The sequence below is a fragment of the Coccinella septempunctata genome, chromosome 5 (genome assembly GCF_907165205.1).
Source record: "Coccinella septempunctata chromosome 5, icCocSept1.1, whole genome shotgun sequence".
NCBI lineage: Eukaryota > Metazoa > Arthropoda > Insecta > Coleoptera > Coccinellidae > Coccinella > Coccinella septempunctata.
The window spans coordinates 17718840-17737295 of record NC_058193.1 but is presented as its reverse complement, the minus strand read 5'-3'; the positions used below and the strand labels follow the sequence as shown (position 1 = coordinate 17737295).

At 35.1% G+C, this 18456-nt stretch overlaps 1 protein-coding gene across 1 annotated transcript in view; it reads left to right on the top strand.

Moving 5' to 3' along the window:
* Window positions 1–16419, top strand: part of LOC123313030 (hemicentin-2) — a 108267-nt gene extending 91848 nt beyond the window's left edge. The window contains exons 5-13 of the mRNA XM_044897693.1: window positions 8721–8884; window positions 10134–10426; window positions 10534–10778; window positions 10841–11293; window positions 11471–12039; window positions 12561–12972; window positions 13057–13434; window positions 13525–13875; window positions 15175–16419. Coding sequence (XP_044753628.1) covers window positions 8721–8884; window positions 10134–10426; window positions 10534–10778; window positions 10841–11293; window positions 11471–12039; window positions 12561–12972; window positions 13057–13434; window positions 13525–13875; window positions 15175–15341 — 3032 coding nt within the window. The 3' untranslated portion in view covers window positions 15342–16419. The remainder of the gene's footprint in view (window positions 1–8720; window positions 8885–10133; window positions 10427–10533; window positions 10779–10840; window positions 11294–11470; window positions 12040–12560; window positions 12973–13056; window positions 13435–13524; window positions 13876–15174) is intronic.
* Window positions 16420–18456: the final 2037 nt, after the last annotated feature.

The window sequence follows — 18456 nt, the reverse complement described above, 5'->3', positions numbered from 1 at the left end:
TAATACCCCTAAACCCCTCCACCACCAATTTTATTTTCCTTCACTTAACGGAGTTGATCATGCGATATATCAGAGTCAATATTTTTACAATATAAAATTTTTTTGTGGGGTTAGGGGTTTGAAAATATGAACCTCAAACAAGAATGATGGCCTGATTGCAGTACTCTCCAATGAACTTGCCTTTTATTTCATATATATCAGAAACCATATATTCCCATTTGGAAAAAGCTGGTGGGGGTAGGGCATAACTGGTGAGAAATATCAAATTCAAAACGACATAGGGTAGCTTGCTTTTGAAACTAAAAATCGACGGGTTCGAGGATTTTCCTTAATAATTGTTCGCACAAGAAATATGAACTAGTTGCGTTTATTTTTGGGCTCGCTGTATATCAAATTAGTGTACCCAAAATGAACCATGGTTATTTTTGTCAATCATGCACAAATTGTCATTCTAGAATTCTATATCATTGAAAAAAATCGTTCCAGAACACAAAACACAATATACCTACTACAGAACTTCGAAACATAAAAATATTGGATACATAGATCAAAGAGAAAAAATAATGTGAACCATCCTTCTGTCCCATTCCGACGAAGTATGTAATTTGTCTGAAATAGACCCAGTTGGCTGGATGGTTCAATATCTAATATCAACCTACCAATCGATATGACGTTCACCCGTGAATATGATTGAAGACACGTTAGTATATTCTCCATTTTTCAAAGGAAATATAGATGACACAACTGTTTCCAATCATTTCGGAATAACATCAAGCCTTTCTGAAACAAATTAGATGAGAGGGCATTACCATTTTGCCCAATGTCTGTAATTTTCAAAGGTTGAACCGAAAATATTCTGAAACGATTGGGCTGAACTCATCTCATTTCCGAAGAATTCGTTGTTAAAATCCATTATGTCGTTTCGGCCCTTCATGAAACACACAGAATAGGAGCTTGAGTTCGTACGATGACTTCAGAGGCATAATTTTGGTTTCGTTGAAAAAGTTCACTTGTTCAGTTTGTGATAGGGTATGAAACTGATAACATAGAATGTCCGTATTTTTCTGACGACGAGCAAATTTTCCACCACTTTCAGTACCTTCACTGAATTGTTCTTCATCTTTTTTTACCTCATTTCTCTTCCATGATACAGCTTTTCATATGACCTCGAACAGTTCAAATAGTCTTGAACACACGAACCATAGTCTCCTCCATCTGTCTCTATCTAGTCCCATACTTAAAATTTCATGGAATCGCATTTTACTTGAGGGGGTGATAACTCCGCCATCTTGAACATTTTATTGGCGTAATGTGTTATCTGTGGTGGAATGATTGAAGTGCATATTATGAGAAAGTTTGTGGAATGATACTATAGCTAATTTATTTTTTTTTGTTTTTTACGTCAAGCAAGACTGCATGGACATTAAATGAATGATAACAATTCCGAACAAGTAGCACCTATTGTAATTTTGACTTTTTGACATATTTTCATGCTTGGTCTTTCCTAAGTAATTCTTTTTTCTATCGAGAGGAGAACTTATTGAAATGAAACATTTGAAGAAAAATTGTATTTGTTACAAAAAAATACAGTTGCCATTGGTTCTCATACCTTGTCAATGAATGAACGGGACAATATTCTGAAGGAAAACAGGACAACAACAGTCATCACGCTTTAAATTTTTCTTTGATTCAAGGTTTTAGTCTATTTTAACCATAATTTCTCCAGTTTAGTATTCTTGATAGTTTTGTATACCTTATTTTTGGTGAAACTGTTTCCGAAGTCCAAAATATAGTTGTGAAATAATTATTGTTGCCTTGATGTTGACTGGGTGTAGATAATGATAGAAAAGTCGATCAGCTCTGCTCGATTACAACGTACACCAAAAATAACCCTTTTCATCACGGTAGCATTTCCTCCACATTGCATTTGTCACGTCTGCTGAATGAAAGGGCGATCAGTAATGAATGATGCTGCATGAGTTCGGAACCTAATTTCAACCCCGTCGTTGCAAGAAATGAGGGTGAAGTGTGCCAGCGATTTTCCCCACATCGTTACGTAGGAATATCAGTCATTTTGCTACCCTCATGCCGTACATCCCGAAGAAAACGTGATTGACGCTACCTGACACCCCTGCTCTAAGAAACCCCACGTTGCACATGGTACCACCCTGATTATCTTGTTCCCTTCGAAAATCTTCGGAGTTCGATGAAACTTTTTAATGAGCGATGCATGCCTCGACTCCTGGGAAGCCCACATGAATATATTTTACATACTCAATTTACATCACGAATTCAAAACAAACTTTTCATCACCTTGTCGTATTGTGTTTTATGTAGAATACACTACAGTCAACTTAGCGACTTACCAGAAACCTATTCATTTGATGAGGATAAGTCAGCTACCGGATATTCTTCACGAGTGTGGGATATATGATTTGTTTAAACAGTTATGGGAATTTTGATCCATCCGTTTAAATCAGCAAATATGAAGTACTTTTTATGGGAATTCAGTACCAGAAAATGCAGAAAAGCATCGTATATTATGTAAACTGGTATTTTTTAAAAGGAACACCCTGTTTTTAATTTTTTTCAATCGTTTTTCTGATTTCAAATTTTTATACGTTATTGAGGTTATCTTTGTCAGTTTTTGAAAAATATAGATAATTTCGTCTGAATCTGAGGCCATACGTCAGTAGCCAGGATAATGAAACAATTAAAGTTTTTTGTTTGACATTGCCATTTCTTTTCATTTATAATTCGAGAGAAGGTATTCTGAAGTAGGAAAAGTTGGTATTGTGTCAGCTTTTATAAATAATAAGTAGTATAGACGACTCTACTTTAATTATTAATAAAAAGAAATGTCAATGTCAAACGAATCAATTTAATTGTTTTATTATCCTTGGGTACTGTCATGTGGTGTTCTAAGATTGCCTCAGATTTAAACGAAAAGTTGTATCTTTTTCGGAAACTGCCAAAGATATCCTCAATAAAGCATATTTATTTGAAATCAGAAAAAAGAGCTCTTCCGATAAGAAAGAGAAAACACGGGGCGTTCCATTTAAACAATCCCAGTTTACCTAAAATTTTTAGGTATGTGATGATTTTATGCATTTCTTAGTAATGAATTCTGAGTGACCATAAAAGGGTACAGATGGAAAAGCTGCTTTATTGTTTCAATTCCCTAGTTGTTGATGAATTAATCAATATCAACAACACATACTCTTGATGATGTTTTTCTGGATGTGTTTGGCCAAAAATCAAATGAATGTCGTGGAGATTTGTAATATGTTTTTGAATTACTAACGGCGGATTTCACAAAACCTGATTGCCCTACGAACGATTAGAGTATTCCAATAAATAATAAAGTTGAAGTATTGAAAGGAAGAAAATCCAATCGAAAAGCTGAACCGAAATTACTTTTGACAAAGATATGAGGGAATCTACCATGGTTTCCATTTTTTTAATAAACTGTTGAATGTTTGAATCCCTTGCTATAAACAAAGATCTAAATTCATGACTTAGTTGTTCGTGATGTATTGGGCAATATTTCAGATAAAGTTTCGTCTAAATCTGCTGTAGACGTTCCGTAGGATCTGGGTATGTTCGAAACTGTCCCGAGTTCCGAGAAACGTGTCATTAAAATACCACGCCAGCTCCAGAATCCCCGAAAATATCTACCTAAGTTGTAAGGTGAATCGTTATGTGAAATATTACCTGACAAAAATTCTCCCTCAACAATAGGACTACACCTTGAAAGGTATTTTCTCAAGAAAGTATTTTGTTGAGAAACCTTCGTAGGAAAGTTTCGCCTGAAATAGAAATTGGATAAGTTCTCGATTCTTCAATCAGAACATTCCATAATTTTCAATATAAACAATGGCCTCTTCATATTAGACGTGTTCCAGGAATAAAATGGAGTAAATGTTCTATTGCAGATTTCTCTTTTTCACCATACCTACCTGGCCCTGTGCTTGAATTCGCAATATACTCAAAGTGAAGCGTATCAGACGAATGTCATATTCACAACAGCTGCTGGTTCTAGCCCTTTGTTCGGTTATAAGGAAAACATTGTGAGGTAGACACACCTGGGATAGAATACTACAGAACAACTATCCGAAAAATAGATAATAAATAAGGCATAATGGAGAATTATCAAATATTCATATTTAATACCACTAGAGATATGTTATATAAAAGTTTGTTGCTTGGCAATTTCGCGAACGACGTTTTTATCAAAATTTTGGATTCTGGAAAAAATGCTTAAATTTCATCTCGAGTGGTATTCGACATGACTATTTCACGGGAAAATAATTCGAACAGTAATATTTGACGAACATTCATTTCAGAAGGTATCTAGAATTTAAGAAATGTCAAAAAATTGTCGCTAAAAAACTAACTTACTAAAGCTGTATTTTGGCCACCTACAGCTTTAGTTTTATCGCTGTAAAACGAGCGTCACTATGGAAACTTCCTCACCAAAAGTGGATGGAGTGAAATAGTAAAATTAATATTTATTCAAAATTGTATGATTAGAAGTCCCTTGAAGGGACTTTGAATTTCTATATTATTTTTATTCTATACTTATATAAAGGCCATCAAGATTGGTTACCCAATTCAATGATATTGCATTCCTGTCCGCTTGAATTGTTAATGAAAGCTTTCAATGTTTGATACTCAACTTCATTTGTTGGATATTCAATTCTTTTTGAGGGAAATCAATATTTGCATCATTAGAAATGAAAAACTCTTATTACAATTTACCGAGTTGTTTTTAAGTAATTTATGTCCCCTAGTGAACATGCATTTCCATCATTTTATTGATTGACCATACTGTGCATCTCTCCAAAAAGTCGAGTCAACTTTTCAAACAATTTTATTAATTGTCAACAGCAACATGTTCAATCGCATGACACTTATTATTTCTAAGGTATCGTGATGTTGTAAATATCGGTTTTTAAATAAAATTTTTTGGCCAATGTCAGGTTATGAATTCAATCAAGCTTGCAAAAGAAAGGTACGTGTAATAAGTATTCATACCTACAGATTTAAATTTGTATTCTATCCGAAACTTCAACATTCTCATATCTGAACTAACTAAAGCATATATTTCTCCAAGTATATGGTTATTATCCAAGAATTTTATTTTGCGGGGTGCCATAAGACTGGCAATAAAGTTTGAAACTTCAAAGGAAGAAACTCGCAAGTTCCTATCCGTATAGCATGCCTTCTATTTCGGTAATATATTAGATTTGAGTTTGCTCTTGTATTCGCGCAAATATCTGTTTTATTTCAATCAGTGGCGTTCCAAAATGGATGGTTAGAATTGAAAAACAATATATTATACTTTTATTTCAGAATTTTGGAATTGCATACGACAATATGAACCCATTTTTCAATACATTAGGGCTCAGTAAGAATGCATCAAACATTTTTTCGGAAATTATGGTTCATGGCGCTTTTAACCAAGTGTATCCTCTTTAGAAAGGCTCAGTACTTATTTTGTAGAAATAATATCCGTCACTGATATAAATTTTGGAAAAATGCAATTACACTTTTTCGATATCTAAACCTCTAGAATCATGCCCACAACTATATTAATGATAAATATAGACAAGCTGTATTTCAGAAAACAATTATGTATTTGTTAACTCCAAACGGACGGATTTCAATTATTGTTCGTAATATAAGTATTTTTTCAAAACCTGAACTGCAACATATTCGTTAGGACTCAAATCCTTTACTCATATCTGGAAAAAATTAAACGAATTTTTTCGACGAATATAATAATATATCATCTACCAGAATCTCCCTTGAACTTATCTTAACTCTCCAACTGAATTTTTCAGAGAATTTTAAATGCTCAATATCTTATCATTTCCTGAAATGAACCTTGAAAGCGTAGTTCCTGGGCCTATTTGATGCGACAGTTTTGTAGCTGTGCACGCCCCTGAATCAAGCCAAATGTGGAACATCACATCTGGCGAATTCTCAATGTTAAAATGTGGCATGTACCGGATATGCCACACATGACCCTCATTCCCAGACGATCCAAGAATTCCTCCAAGTTTACTCTTGGAATTGTGGACTTGTCGCTAGTCTGATTCGGAGAAAGTTCATTGTTTTTGTTTATAGGGAACGTCTCCCATAATGATGTTAACGAACGGCTCAAGTTTCGTAAGGGATATCCATTTATCTTTCGTAATGAACGGAACTCGAATTCAGTTCTTTTGTTCAAACTTGAATTATCTCGATAGCAGTTTTCCATCTGTGGCTTCGCGATATTGGGGACCCTCAACAGCTTGGGTTCATGAGGGATATTCTGATCCCAATTGACGTCATTACTTTTACGCATTTCTGTGAAATTTTTCAAGAATGCTTTATTTCGGATTATGTGATAGAACTGGCTTGAAAAAACTTACCTTTCCCGATTCAACGAATTTATAGGTTACAGTTTTAGGGACACTAGTAGCATACGAAATAAATATCGGATTTCTCCGATAAAAAATGATTTTAGTGAGTAGTTGGGCGATTATTCATGACTCTTCCAATTATCAACCAATATTTCGACTATGTTTAACAATAGCCAAATTCATCAAAATCATGATTAACCATAGAAAAACCATTTCTGCTATGCTTTCTCTATTATCCGATGAAGTTGATAGTCTCTGCTTCCAATCGAAAGGAAAATTTCATTCAGTAATTGTTAGAGAATTGAATTTCCCCCAATTTTGATTGGCCAAACTGATTTCTCGATATCCAGGATTTGAAAAAATGCAAAATAATTGAAAATTGTGAAACTTAAACTTCTTGCCATTGTATATTATATACATACGTTAAATTATTTGAAAAATACACAAAATGTGTTTCTTATCCTGAAATAAAGTAACATTTATTCAATTCAATCAATAATACAAATTCAACTTTGGACAAACCTGAAATTTCAGTCTGACATATTTTGATACGCGGACATGACGCTGACGACTTTGCACTTTTCATATTATGTCAGCGTTTCAAAATGAAACAGTTTGTTGAGAAAGCGCAAGCTTTCTTACATCCTCCCTGTAGTTTCTTCATTTCAGCTTTGTCCAAAGTTGAATTTGTATTATTGATCAAATTGAATAAATGTTACTTTATTTCAGGATAAGAAACGCATCTTGTTTATTTTCCAAATAATTAAACATTATAAAACTACATTCACAGTGAGTTTCACAAAACTTTGATTGCCTGATCAATGATTTGACAGTCACTCAATTTCGGAAATGAAATCACTGTTATCTTTTCATTTCTGGAATATATTGAAGAAGTAGCAATTGAGAATAATTGAATGGAGATAATAATTTGATGCGAGAATAATATTCACAATGATCATAACTGAATTATCGATTGAAAACAAAGTGACGTCTGTTCGTCAATCAAGCGTTGATGCCCCGATCAAGCTTTATGAAACCCGGGGTCAATGTCCCTTTTCCATCTTTTGACAAATCTGAAATTTCAGTCTGACATATTTTGATACGCTGACGACTTTGCATTTTTCATATTATGTCAGCGTTTCAAAATGAAACAGTTTGTTGAGAAAGTGCAAGCTTTCTTAACAACATTTCACTCCATATGTGTCCTTTCCACCCCTTCAAATACATCATATTTCTACAAATTAACAAAGTCCTGTTGGAGGATTAATAAGAATTAATATGAAAATAACCTTAGGCTTTTCTGTAGTTGGATCTCTGTTCCAAACAAAATTCACAAACTTTTTTTTACTGCTACCAACCATAAAACGCAATTGGATTGGCAATGAACACCATTACGTTCATGTCTGAATTACCTTCCGTGAGCTTTTTCTCGTAAATTACTTTTTTGATCACAACGTTTCAGCATGATTAGAGATAAGAAGAGAACAGTGGACTCCACCTACAACGAACTAGCAACTATAAATTTTCTTGATTGCTGGTTTTTATGACAGGGTAAAGGGGGATATAAATAATTCCAAATGAAGTTCTTGGGTTACGTTTTATTTATCCAGACTTGATGAGTTACGTTGAAAATGGGTGCATGAAATAAAAACAGTTCTAATTTAGACGGAATCATTTAATCAACCTTAATTCACATCTTACTAGTCTTTGGTTAATCCTTCTCGTGTTTCGCGAAGGATTTCGATAAATTCGATCGGTAATCTCCAGTATTTTCATAAAAATGTATTCCTAGCCAAATATATTTTCGAATCAGATTATTAAAATTGTTATGAAGGTTTCTGAAATATAACACGAATGATATATACAAACCTTTCCAAATTTGTGTTGAAGATTTGAATCTGACTACCGTCTTTATTTCTTCATGAGAAATCTCTTTCGAATAACAAACACAAGTTGAATACAACAGAAATCAACTTGTACTGTGAGAACCTTCCTTTATACATCAGAATAGCATGAAAGACTTGCAAGAATGGACGTAATAATTACAAGAGCCAGTATTGTATACTTAATATAACTCCACCTTATTTAAAGTGCATTAATTTCATGGTGTATGATTCAGCCACTTGTTTTCCCATAGGTCATGGGAACTTTTCAACTGACGTTGAAAGTATGATTTTCTTATTTTTAGCCGTTTTTATCTGCGTTGAGGATCAATGATCTGAAAACTGATGTACCCAAATCCTCATTTCATTGTACTGTTTTATCAATTTTTTTTACCGGAATATTTGAACTCATAAACAAAAATTGCAGATTTCCCTAGAGTCGAAGTCGGACCAGAAAACCCTTTGAGAGTAGAGAGAGACTCTCAGACATCTATGCAGTGTTCTGTAGATGCGAAACCTCAAGTCAACAGTGTGAGATGGATCAGAAATGGAAGAGCTATCAGTACTTCTCCAAACCATATTATTCACAGAGTAAGTTTCAACCTCTAGCATAGCAGCACCTTTCTAGCTTCACTAAGTTTTACACTTTCAATAGTCAGAATTTCGAGCGAAATATTCTAAACATTGTTTCAATGAATGACGTCTCACGTAGCTTGCTTGGTTACTGTTTAACACAATTAGAATATAAGTTTTCGAGATATAACTAATATGCATTCATTGGCACTCCACCATATGAGATTCTGCTCCATTTAGTACACCTAAAGCATAATAGTGAATGTTTCTAGGTAGATATGATTTCCAAACGTGCTCCAGTACATCAACTTTCGTACTGGTTGCGAAAAAAAAACCCGAAATGAAGCGAGTAAAGTCCGTCTATATTCTATAATTTTATTTTCGTCGAGTGATGAAGGGGAGAAGCTTCAATCGGTCTGTCCTACTCTTTCTAACTGGCTGATTTTCGCCCTCTTTCTTATGCATTGTATGTCAGATGATCCGAAGATTATTCTCCAAATCGCCAAATCCGCATTTAGTTATTTTCCTAATAATTATACTTTTCTGATGCGATTACCGTTGGCCCGAATGACATGCAGACAGGAGACAAATCACTTTCCCGCACTAGTGAGGAAAAGATATACTCTCGAAACTGAATTTAATGCAGGCAAAAGGGGTAAAAACGCACTTTAGTAAAAAAATATAATTTCCCTATTCCAGTTTTCTGAAAAGATATACATGTACCCAATATCATTTAATGGAGGTGGATGTAATGAAGGTGGCAGATGTTCATACGACACACTATCAGTAAAGGAAACTCCACTTGTAGTCTTCTCAAAATCTAATCGCTATGGTCAATTTTATGGAAGAATATCTGGATCTTAAGAGATTCCTTATTCGATGTTTATCTCTAAGTTATCAGATCTTGCCACTTTTTGTAATTTCCAAATATTCCGGTTTTATTTTCTAAGGCGATCAGACGGTTTCCCGTTCGAGTATTATATTCTAGGTCCTGCTTCATGTAGGAATCATGTTATATGAACATGAATCCATTAAACTTCTCGTCAGCACCGAAGTTTGAACGCCTTCGAACGCACATACGTTATATTCGGGGTGGACAGCATTGCTAAATTCCTCCGAACACTGTCCAAAAACTTCAGATCGCTTCAAATATTTTCGAGCAATGGCATAACGGGTAATCGTGCCATGAACTTTTGTTTCTCCATTATGTTATCTCTGGGGATTTCTACCCTCATATAAAATTTACTTATTCCTCAACCTTCAACAGGTAAGCATACAGGATGCTGGAAAATACACATGTAGCGCCGAGAATGGATTAGGGAAAGCTGGTGAGAAGGAAATAATCCTCGATGTCCTTTATGGTCCGATAGTAACTTTGGAAGCTAAAACGAAGGAAGCAGAGGAAGATGAACCTGTTCACATTCAATGTAATGTAACAGCCAATCCGAGTCCTGTAACTATAGAATGGATTAAAGATGGCAAGCCAGATTTTCGTCAGATTGGAGATGTATTGAGGTTGGGAAGAGTAAAAGCTGAGGACTCTGGAACTTATATTTGCAGGTGAAACCTTTTTTCCTTTTTCCTCCTAACATCTTCAAATCACAAATTAACGAAGATTCATCGATTAGATAATAATAACCCATATTGACAACACGTTTTACTTTCAGGGCTGTGAATGTTATTGCCCCCAGCGCAACACCAGTCAGAAGATCAGAGAAGATCGGAAATGCATCTATAGCACTGCTTATAAGACATAAACCAGGTCGTGCTAGAATCATGCCAGATAAACCCATCGCAACAGAAGGATCTACAGTTACTTTAACATGTACAGCTTCACCTCCCGGATGGCCGGCACCTCAATATCGATGGTTTAGAATTGAAAGTAATGGTCAACCTACCATTCTTGCTATGGGTATGTAGTATTTCTTCATAGATTTGAAGAGGATTGATTAAAGTTAATTTATTTTTTTACAGGAACTAAATATACCATATCAAACGCGAATCTAAATACAGAAGGAGTTTACAACTGTCAAGCAACAAATGAACTTGGGCCTGGTGAATTGGCATCAGTAAACTTGGAAGTTTACCAAGCACCAAGTTTCAAATATAAACTGAAGCTTCTTGAAACGAAAAGAGTTGGCGAAGAAAATTTCAACGTGACTTGTAGCGCTAAAGGGAAACCCAAACCGATGATTAGATGGCTCAAGGATAACGAAGAGTTAACTGCTGATGTAAATATGTATGAGGTTAAGACAGAGTTTATGGAATCTACAAATGGAGCCTACAATGTAGAGAGTACCTTGAAATTCAACGGTAAAGCGAGACCTGGCGTAAATCAGTTGCTACCAAGCGACAGAGGAACATATAAATGTGTAATGGAGAATGAAGTTAAGCGTTCTGAATCTGCAATGATGCTTAAAATTGAACGTAAGTAATCGCTTCTAATTTTCATTCTGCATGCCAATTGCAGTTTCTTATAGTTCCAAGTTACCTTTGTTCTTAAGATATTTTCGCTTTTTTTATATTGAAGTTATCAAAGATCATAAAGATTTTTATTTCATTAGTTTATGCAAATATTTAATTAAAAATGATTCATCCTTACAGATAAACCCATCATACTGCATCAGTACAATAAAGTTGCTTATGATATTGGAGAAACTGCAGAAGTTACATGCAAAGTTCAAGCCTACCCCAAACCAGAGTTCAAGTGGTTCTATGAACACAATATATCTCCACTTCATTCTTCATCTGAAGGTCATTATGTAGTAAGGACTAATGGAGACAACAACGACATTTACACAAGTACTCTGAGAATATCAAATATCAAACAGCAAGATTATGGTCTATACAACTGCCAAATCGTCAACAGTTTAGGACCCATAGATTCCAAAATTAAGCTTCAACCAAAGGGGCCTCCAGAGAAACCCACTAAGTTGACATCTCTACACACTGGACACAACTTTGTAACATTGAATTGGGACGCGGGTTTCAATGGTGGAATTTCAAACACAAAATATTTTGTGTCCTACAAAAAGGTCAATGGTGAAGAAGAAATGATGATTGAAGGATGTGGAATGGTTCCAAAGGCTAGTGACTGGTCGGAAATAGACTGTCAACAAAGTAACCCATGCAATATTTCCCATTTGGAACAACATCAACATTATTTATTTAAAGTGAGTATTTAGTTGGATAATAACATATTATCGATAAAAGAACACATGTTATTCATAATAATATATTTTTCAACAAGCATATTATTATGTCCATTATTCAGGAAAATGACCAAACGAGACGAAAAGATGAAAAGATTATTTCTGAAATATCTCGCCTTATTTCCAATAATATTTATTTCAATAGCTCAATACTCGCTACGGCAACTTCTGAAATTTTAGTTATGCTATCAAGCAAAATCTCTATATCCAAAGCCTATGTCTGTGGTTGTGACCATAATGTTTGATAGACCAGTGAATAATGCCTCATTAATCACAGAAAGAGAAGAAATATCACTTCATGAATCGCTCGTGGATAAATATATTCGATTTAGGTTTTTTTATGTAATTAAATCAATCAAATTATAGAAAGATGAAGGAAATTCAATTCCAGTTCCAACACTCCATCTGAAAGTCACTCAGGAACGAGTTATTCTTACAGATTTCAGCATTATAATTTCAATTCATTATATATTTGTTTTTAGGTGAAAGCTTTGAACACCAAGGGACACAGTGATAATTCACAAGAACTCAGAGTTTCAACACGTGTTGATAAATTACCTGGACCTCAAAGAGTTGCCTATGAGCCAGTATCTCATACTCTTTCCATAAACATTCCGCCAACCTGCCTTCCTCTAGTTGCTATTGTTGAACTTGTAAGTACGGAATCAAGGCCTAACACTGTGTGGCAACAGGTTGACATCATTCCTCTGCAAGTCTCTGGCATTTCTCCTACCTATAAAGAAATGAGTTTGGACTATATTACCAAAAAATCTTCTGGAAGAGGTGCACTTGTAGACGAACCCATAGGTGTGGACGATTACAACCCACAAATAAGGGTTAAACTGTGTTTAGAAACACATCCTGATCATTGTGGGGAGTCTATTTCGGCAGAATGTAAGATTCATTCTATATATGCAACACTTTATCCAATTATACAATTTGCAATTACCCCTCATTCTTCTATTTTTAATTTTTCAGTGGGATCCGCATATATACGTGAAGCATCTGTACTAGCAACACCTACCCTCATTGCAATTGTGATTTCTTGCATAGTTTTCGTTCTTTTTGTTGGCCTACTACTCCTGTTCTGTCGATGCAAGAAAAACCAATCGAAAAAATCGGAATCAAAGGATTATGAAACCGATTCTGTGCGACCTACAATAGTTTCTCAGCAAAACCAAGCTCCTCCGCCATATTATCCTTCATCCGGAATGGACAATAAGGCCTTAGAACATTCCCTAGATTTGGCTCTCGCTATGGAAGATTCCAAAACAGCTTTGTACGCCACTCAGAATGGCTATGGTTATCACGTACCAAGCTCAGATTCTCAAAGACAAAACATCAATAATGGAGATTGTGAGTGTTTTTTTTTTTCATTTAAAACATGTATGTCGCATGATTTTGAATTTGAAGTTTTTCGATTTCAATAAATTGGTTATCTTCTAGGGGGAAATATGGCCTACATAGAAAACAGTTATTCCAATTCTAACAACGGTGGAAGTGTGAACTCTCAGGATTCTTTATGGCAAATGAAAATGGCTGCCGCTTCTTCCAATTCAACTAATCAGCTGCAACATCATATGGATGTGAACAGACAGAACTCATATGGCTATGATCCAATAGCTCATGGAGGCTATGGAGCAGTAGAGGATTACGCTCCTTACCCACATATCACAACTCAAAGCAATCACGGCGAGGATTACATGAGAAGTAGCAATAATCCTTCCAGACAAGATTACTGTAGTGACCCTTATGCATCTGTACATAAACCAAAGAAACGAATGGATCAGCACATTGGTAAGTTCAATGTCACTTCAACTAGTTGGTGTTATTTGAGATGCCATTTTCATATTATTTATTTTATCTACATGCACCATCTGTATAGGTTAGGCTCGGTGTGGCACAACAGAGGTAAATAATTTGATAGAACATTGCATGGCATTGATGTTGTGATGGTGTTGAAAAACTTTTCGCCCATTTATGGATGTTGGCATAGTAAGTGTAGATTTATGCACCACCAAGTAGCGTTACAATTGTCAAGTAAAAAAAAAAGCGAAAAGGTTATAATTTTTGTAGAACAAATAAAGAGTTGGCATTATATGGTACGCAGGTTCAAAATGCACTTTAAAACCACTTGATTTCAATGAACCCGACCTCATTTTCATTATAAATCCTGTCATAAAATGCTCCACTTGAGGTGAATGAAGATAACAGAAATAGGACATTTTGGATCAGATAACTTTGACAGGACCGTCATTTTGTCTGAGGCACATAAGTTAAAAAAAGTTGGTTTAGTTCGTCTTTTTGTGATTTCTGATGGTTTGTATAAAGTCATATCAATTTTCTGAGGAAACTATGTTCAGTGAGTATTTTTCAAACCACAGTGGTGAAGTGCACATGTGCCATCCCCCCTCCTCTAGGTTCCAAAAGTTAACTGATTTTGTTATGGATAAACCTTAAAAATCGCCTCTGTAGTTACTTTCATCAAGCATGCAGCTTTGTGTGCCCTCCCATAATATCAGTCTGGGTGCGCCACTGACTTGTGGAGGAATTGAATTGGATCTCGTTGTATACCAGATGGCGCTCAAGTACTGAATAAAATTCGGAAGCTCCATTAATATACTAGGTTTGTCGATTATTAGTGATTTCTATCGGAGGTGGAGTTACGTTTCTCTGACAAGGTAATATGAGACCTAAACCTTGGTCAGCATTTTCTTAGATGTTGTCGATGTTGCCAAATGGTGAAATAGAAACAAATCCCTGAAGATTTTAAATTCCTATATTTAACTTCATTTTAAGTACTTGAAATAAGTTTTTCGGGAAAAATATTGCGATGATGTGTTTGAAATGCGAAATTTTGAAGATATTTATTATACAATGTTTTATTTTCGTCTGAAGGAGAATGTCCCATTTTTACTTGGTTGCATAAATACTACCATTGAAAAATGCAAAAGAAAGAAGTACTAAAAAATATGAAGATTCTGTAACGAATGGATAGTTCATAGTTCCTCAAATTTACTGTGAGACCTACTTATTTCTTTTCAATCAACAATACTTGTTGATGAATGATTGACTAATTTTACTTTTTTATTGAAGATTCCCCCTATCACGATGTGAGTGGTTTACCAGATCCATATTTGGAGCCAATGGAAGATGAGAAACCCCCACAGCACATGTCACTCAGCTATGAAGAAAGTTTAGAAAGTGGATATTCGACACCAAATTCACGAACACGCAGGGTCATCCGCGAAATAATTGTTTAATCCCGCATTTTCGACTTAAAATTCGTGTCACTTCACATAAAAGGATTGCAGATCACAAAACCACTTATATTGAAGTGTGTTCTCTGGAAAAATGTAGACTTCAGATGGTCATCATTTTTTATCTATCAACAATTCATCACATAATTCACAATTATTAATGATATTTCCATAATTTATTTGTACCTGACACTAAAACTTATCTACATAATCATTTGAATCAACTATTGTTGTGTACACGAGTGACTTTTATATGACTGAACAATTTTCTAAGAGACTTTTATGTCATGCCATTTTACAAGGTGTTTCAGTGAGTTCGAACCGAAATTATACTGAAGAAATTGTATTGAAATGTGATTATGTCTGCAATAAGTATTTGTTGTGCTATAATGTTGTTTCTTTCACTTGAATATTGACAATTTTATTACTTTTCATGAACATCTCTAGAGGAATCTGAAAGTTCCTTGCAGAGTGTGAAATTTTCAATTAATTTGAAATGTGCCAAAGAAAAGTAATACAATAATCATATTTTATATATGTAATGATGTACTTAACAATTTAATAGTTTTGTTGTATGTTGTAAGGTATATTTTTGTAAAAATATCAGTTGCGTATACAAAACTCTGAAGCTTTGTATTTAGAACTGAAAAGAATAAGATTTCCACTTGATTCAATCAACTGCAAAAGTGAAATTTTGCTGGTTGAACCGACTATGGAATTAAAGGAATACTATTTATTGAACCAATATGGATATTGTGAAATTTTAAATTCTATGTAGAAGAATAAAATCTTGATCTCCACTACATTGGAAAAAAATTAATAACACTAATTATTGCTCAAAATTTTCAATCAAACAGTGATCTCAAAATATAATTATCTGCGTGGAAAGACTAAAATTTTATTCTTCTTTTACTAATGAATGGTGTGTTGTATATTCTATTGTATATATAGGAACCACTTCGATCTGTGAATGTTCAAGCATCTACATGTAAGAATTCTATACTCAAATTTTAAAATTGTAAATAAATAATTATTTTATTTGTATTGATTTTTTGTAAATAAATGTCCAATGAATTTTGTAGTTCTTCCTTTTTTTTATCTCGCAAAGTCATATCATAATTGAAACAGTGTTACGGCGTTTCCTCGGATGTCTCGAGCGCCAGATATTCTTTAGAGGAGAATTAGCAAACCTACCCTAGTTGCCTCGAGTCGAAGACATGGTCTATCTAGATTGTTAGCGATAACTACTATTGAAAATCAAAAACCGAGTTCACAAAATTTTTCGATGTTCTTATTACTTATGCAACTCTAAAATCCGCAGATTTACAGGTATTGATAACAGTATCAGACAAGTGAAAGAAAGTACAGTACAATAGATGGAATTGGCAAACAGTCTTACCATACGCAACTAAAAGATTTTCTCGGTGTGATATACAGATAGCAACGAGAAGAAGACTTCCACTTAGCGAGCAATGGGGTGGAAACTCAGCAATACAATGGGGAGAGAAGGGCCAGGGGTGCGTTGAAGCTCGGATTCCAAGTTAACAGTATGGAGTGTTGGCTAAGTTGGCTTACCTCTAGACTCATTACACGGCGTTTCTTTGAAGTCGGTTGCATCGGTTGTTTTGGTACTCGGCATGTACGTGCTTACCCCTCGAGTAAACGACAAGGAAAATTATCTATGAACGTCAACTATTCGGTACAGAATGGAGCCGCAGCAAGAAATCGGTTAAATAGCAGGGCTACGGAATTTTAAACAAGAATACCGCCTTAGTGACAATTTTTTCAATTGCACTCTAATCACTTGCAAAGCAATGTTATTGAGTTATGTTTTCTACACTTAATTCATCTCAGTAACTGAAAAAAAAAACAGTACAGATAAAATTTTCATCAAATTCATTTTGATATAACTTTTTAAGGTGTTGTTGACTATTTGTAGATTATTTCATCTAGTCGCCACCTGATGTCGAGTCTGCAGGAATTTCAATTGAATTTGATGGTATACAGGGTAGAACTAAGTTGAAATTTCCTCTACATTTCTGAACACCTTGTAGACGTAATTAGTGATGCAATAATTTGTCTTTAAATAAGCAGCATCTTTTCTTCGGCGGATGGTATGCATCTGAATAGTGAGTCTTATTATTGTATTAATTGCCTCTCTTGAAGAAAAGGCCAAATTATTTGCAGAACACCTAGTGTTTACCCCCAACGACGACGCCATAGATTATGAAATAGAGAGGGAACTCCTGAATATACCTGATTTTACAACACCTATCAAACCTCTCAGAACAGCCGAAGTTCAAGAGGAAATCAAACACCTCAAAATAAAAAAAGCAGCAGGATCTGACAAAATTACTACAAAAATGCTGAAAGAGCTACCAGAAAGGGGGGTTATCTTACTAAAGAATTTATACAACGCCATACTTAGACAAAACTACTGGCCAGAGCAGTTTAAAACAGCAGAAGTCATTCTCCTCCCAAAACCAGGAAAAGATCCAAACCTTGTTACCTCATATCGGCCGATCAGTCTGCTTCCAGTCACATCAAAAATCCTTGAACGACTCGTACTGGGAAGAATCAACTCAGATCCAACAACAGAGCAATGGATACCAGATCATCAATTTGGGTTTCGAGCAGCTCACTCAACAGTGCAGCAAGCACACAGACTAAGCCACGTAGTTAACCAAGCATTGGAACAGAAAAAATACTGCACATCCGCATTTCTGGACGTGAGCCAAGCATTTGATAAGGTCTGGCACCCTGGCTTACTTTACAAGATCAAAACATTTCTTCCAATAGCGTATTTCAAACTTCTGAGATCCTATCTGAACAGCAGAAAATTTAGAGTGAGAGTGAATGACAAAATATCGACAAATTTACCCATAAAATCTGGAGTACCACACGGAAGTGTTCTTGGTCCCTTACTGTATCTATTGTACGCAGCTGATCTACCAACCAATCCACGTACTGTAATGGGAACATTTGCAGACGACACCGCTGTTTTAGCAAGCGACGAAAACCCTGTAGAAGCCTATCACATGCTGCAGAATCACCTGGACGAGATACAAAAATGGTTGAGTAAATGGAGAATCAAGATTAACGAGACGAAATCTGTACA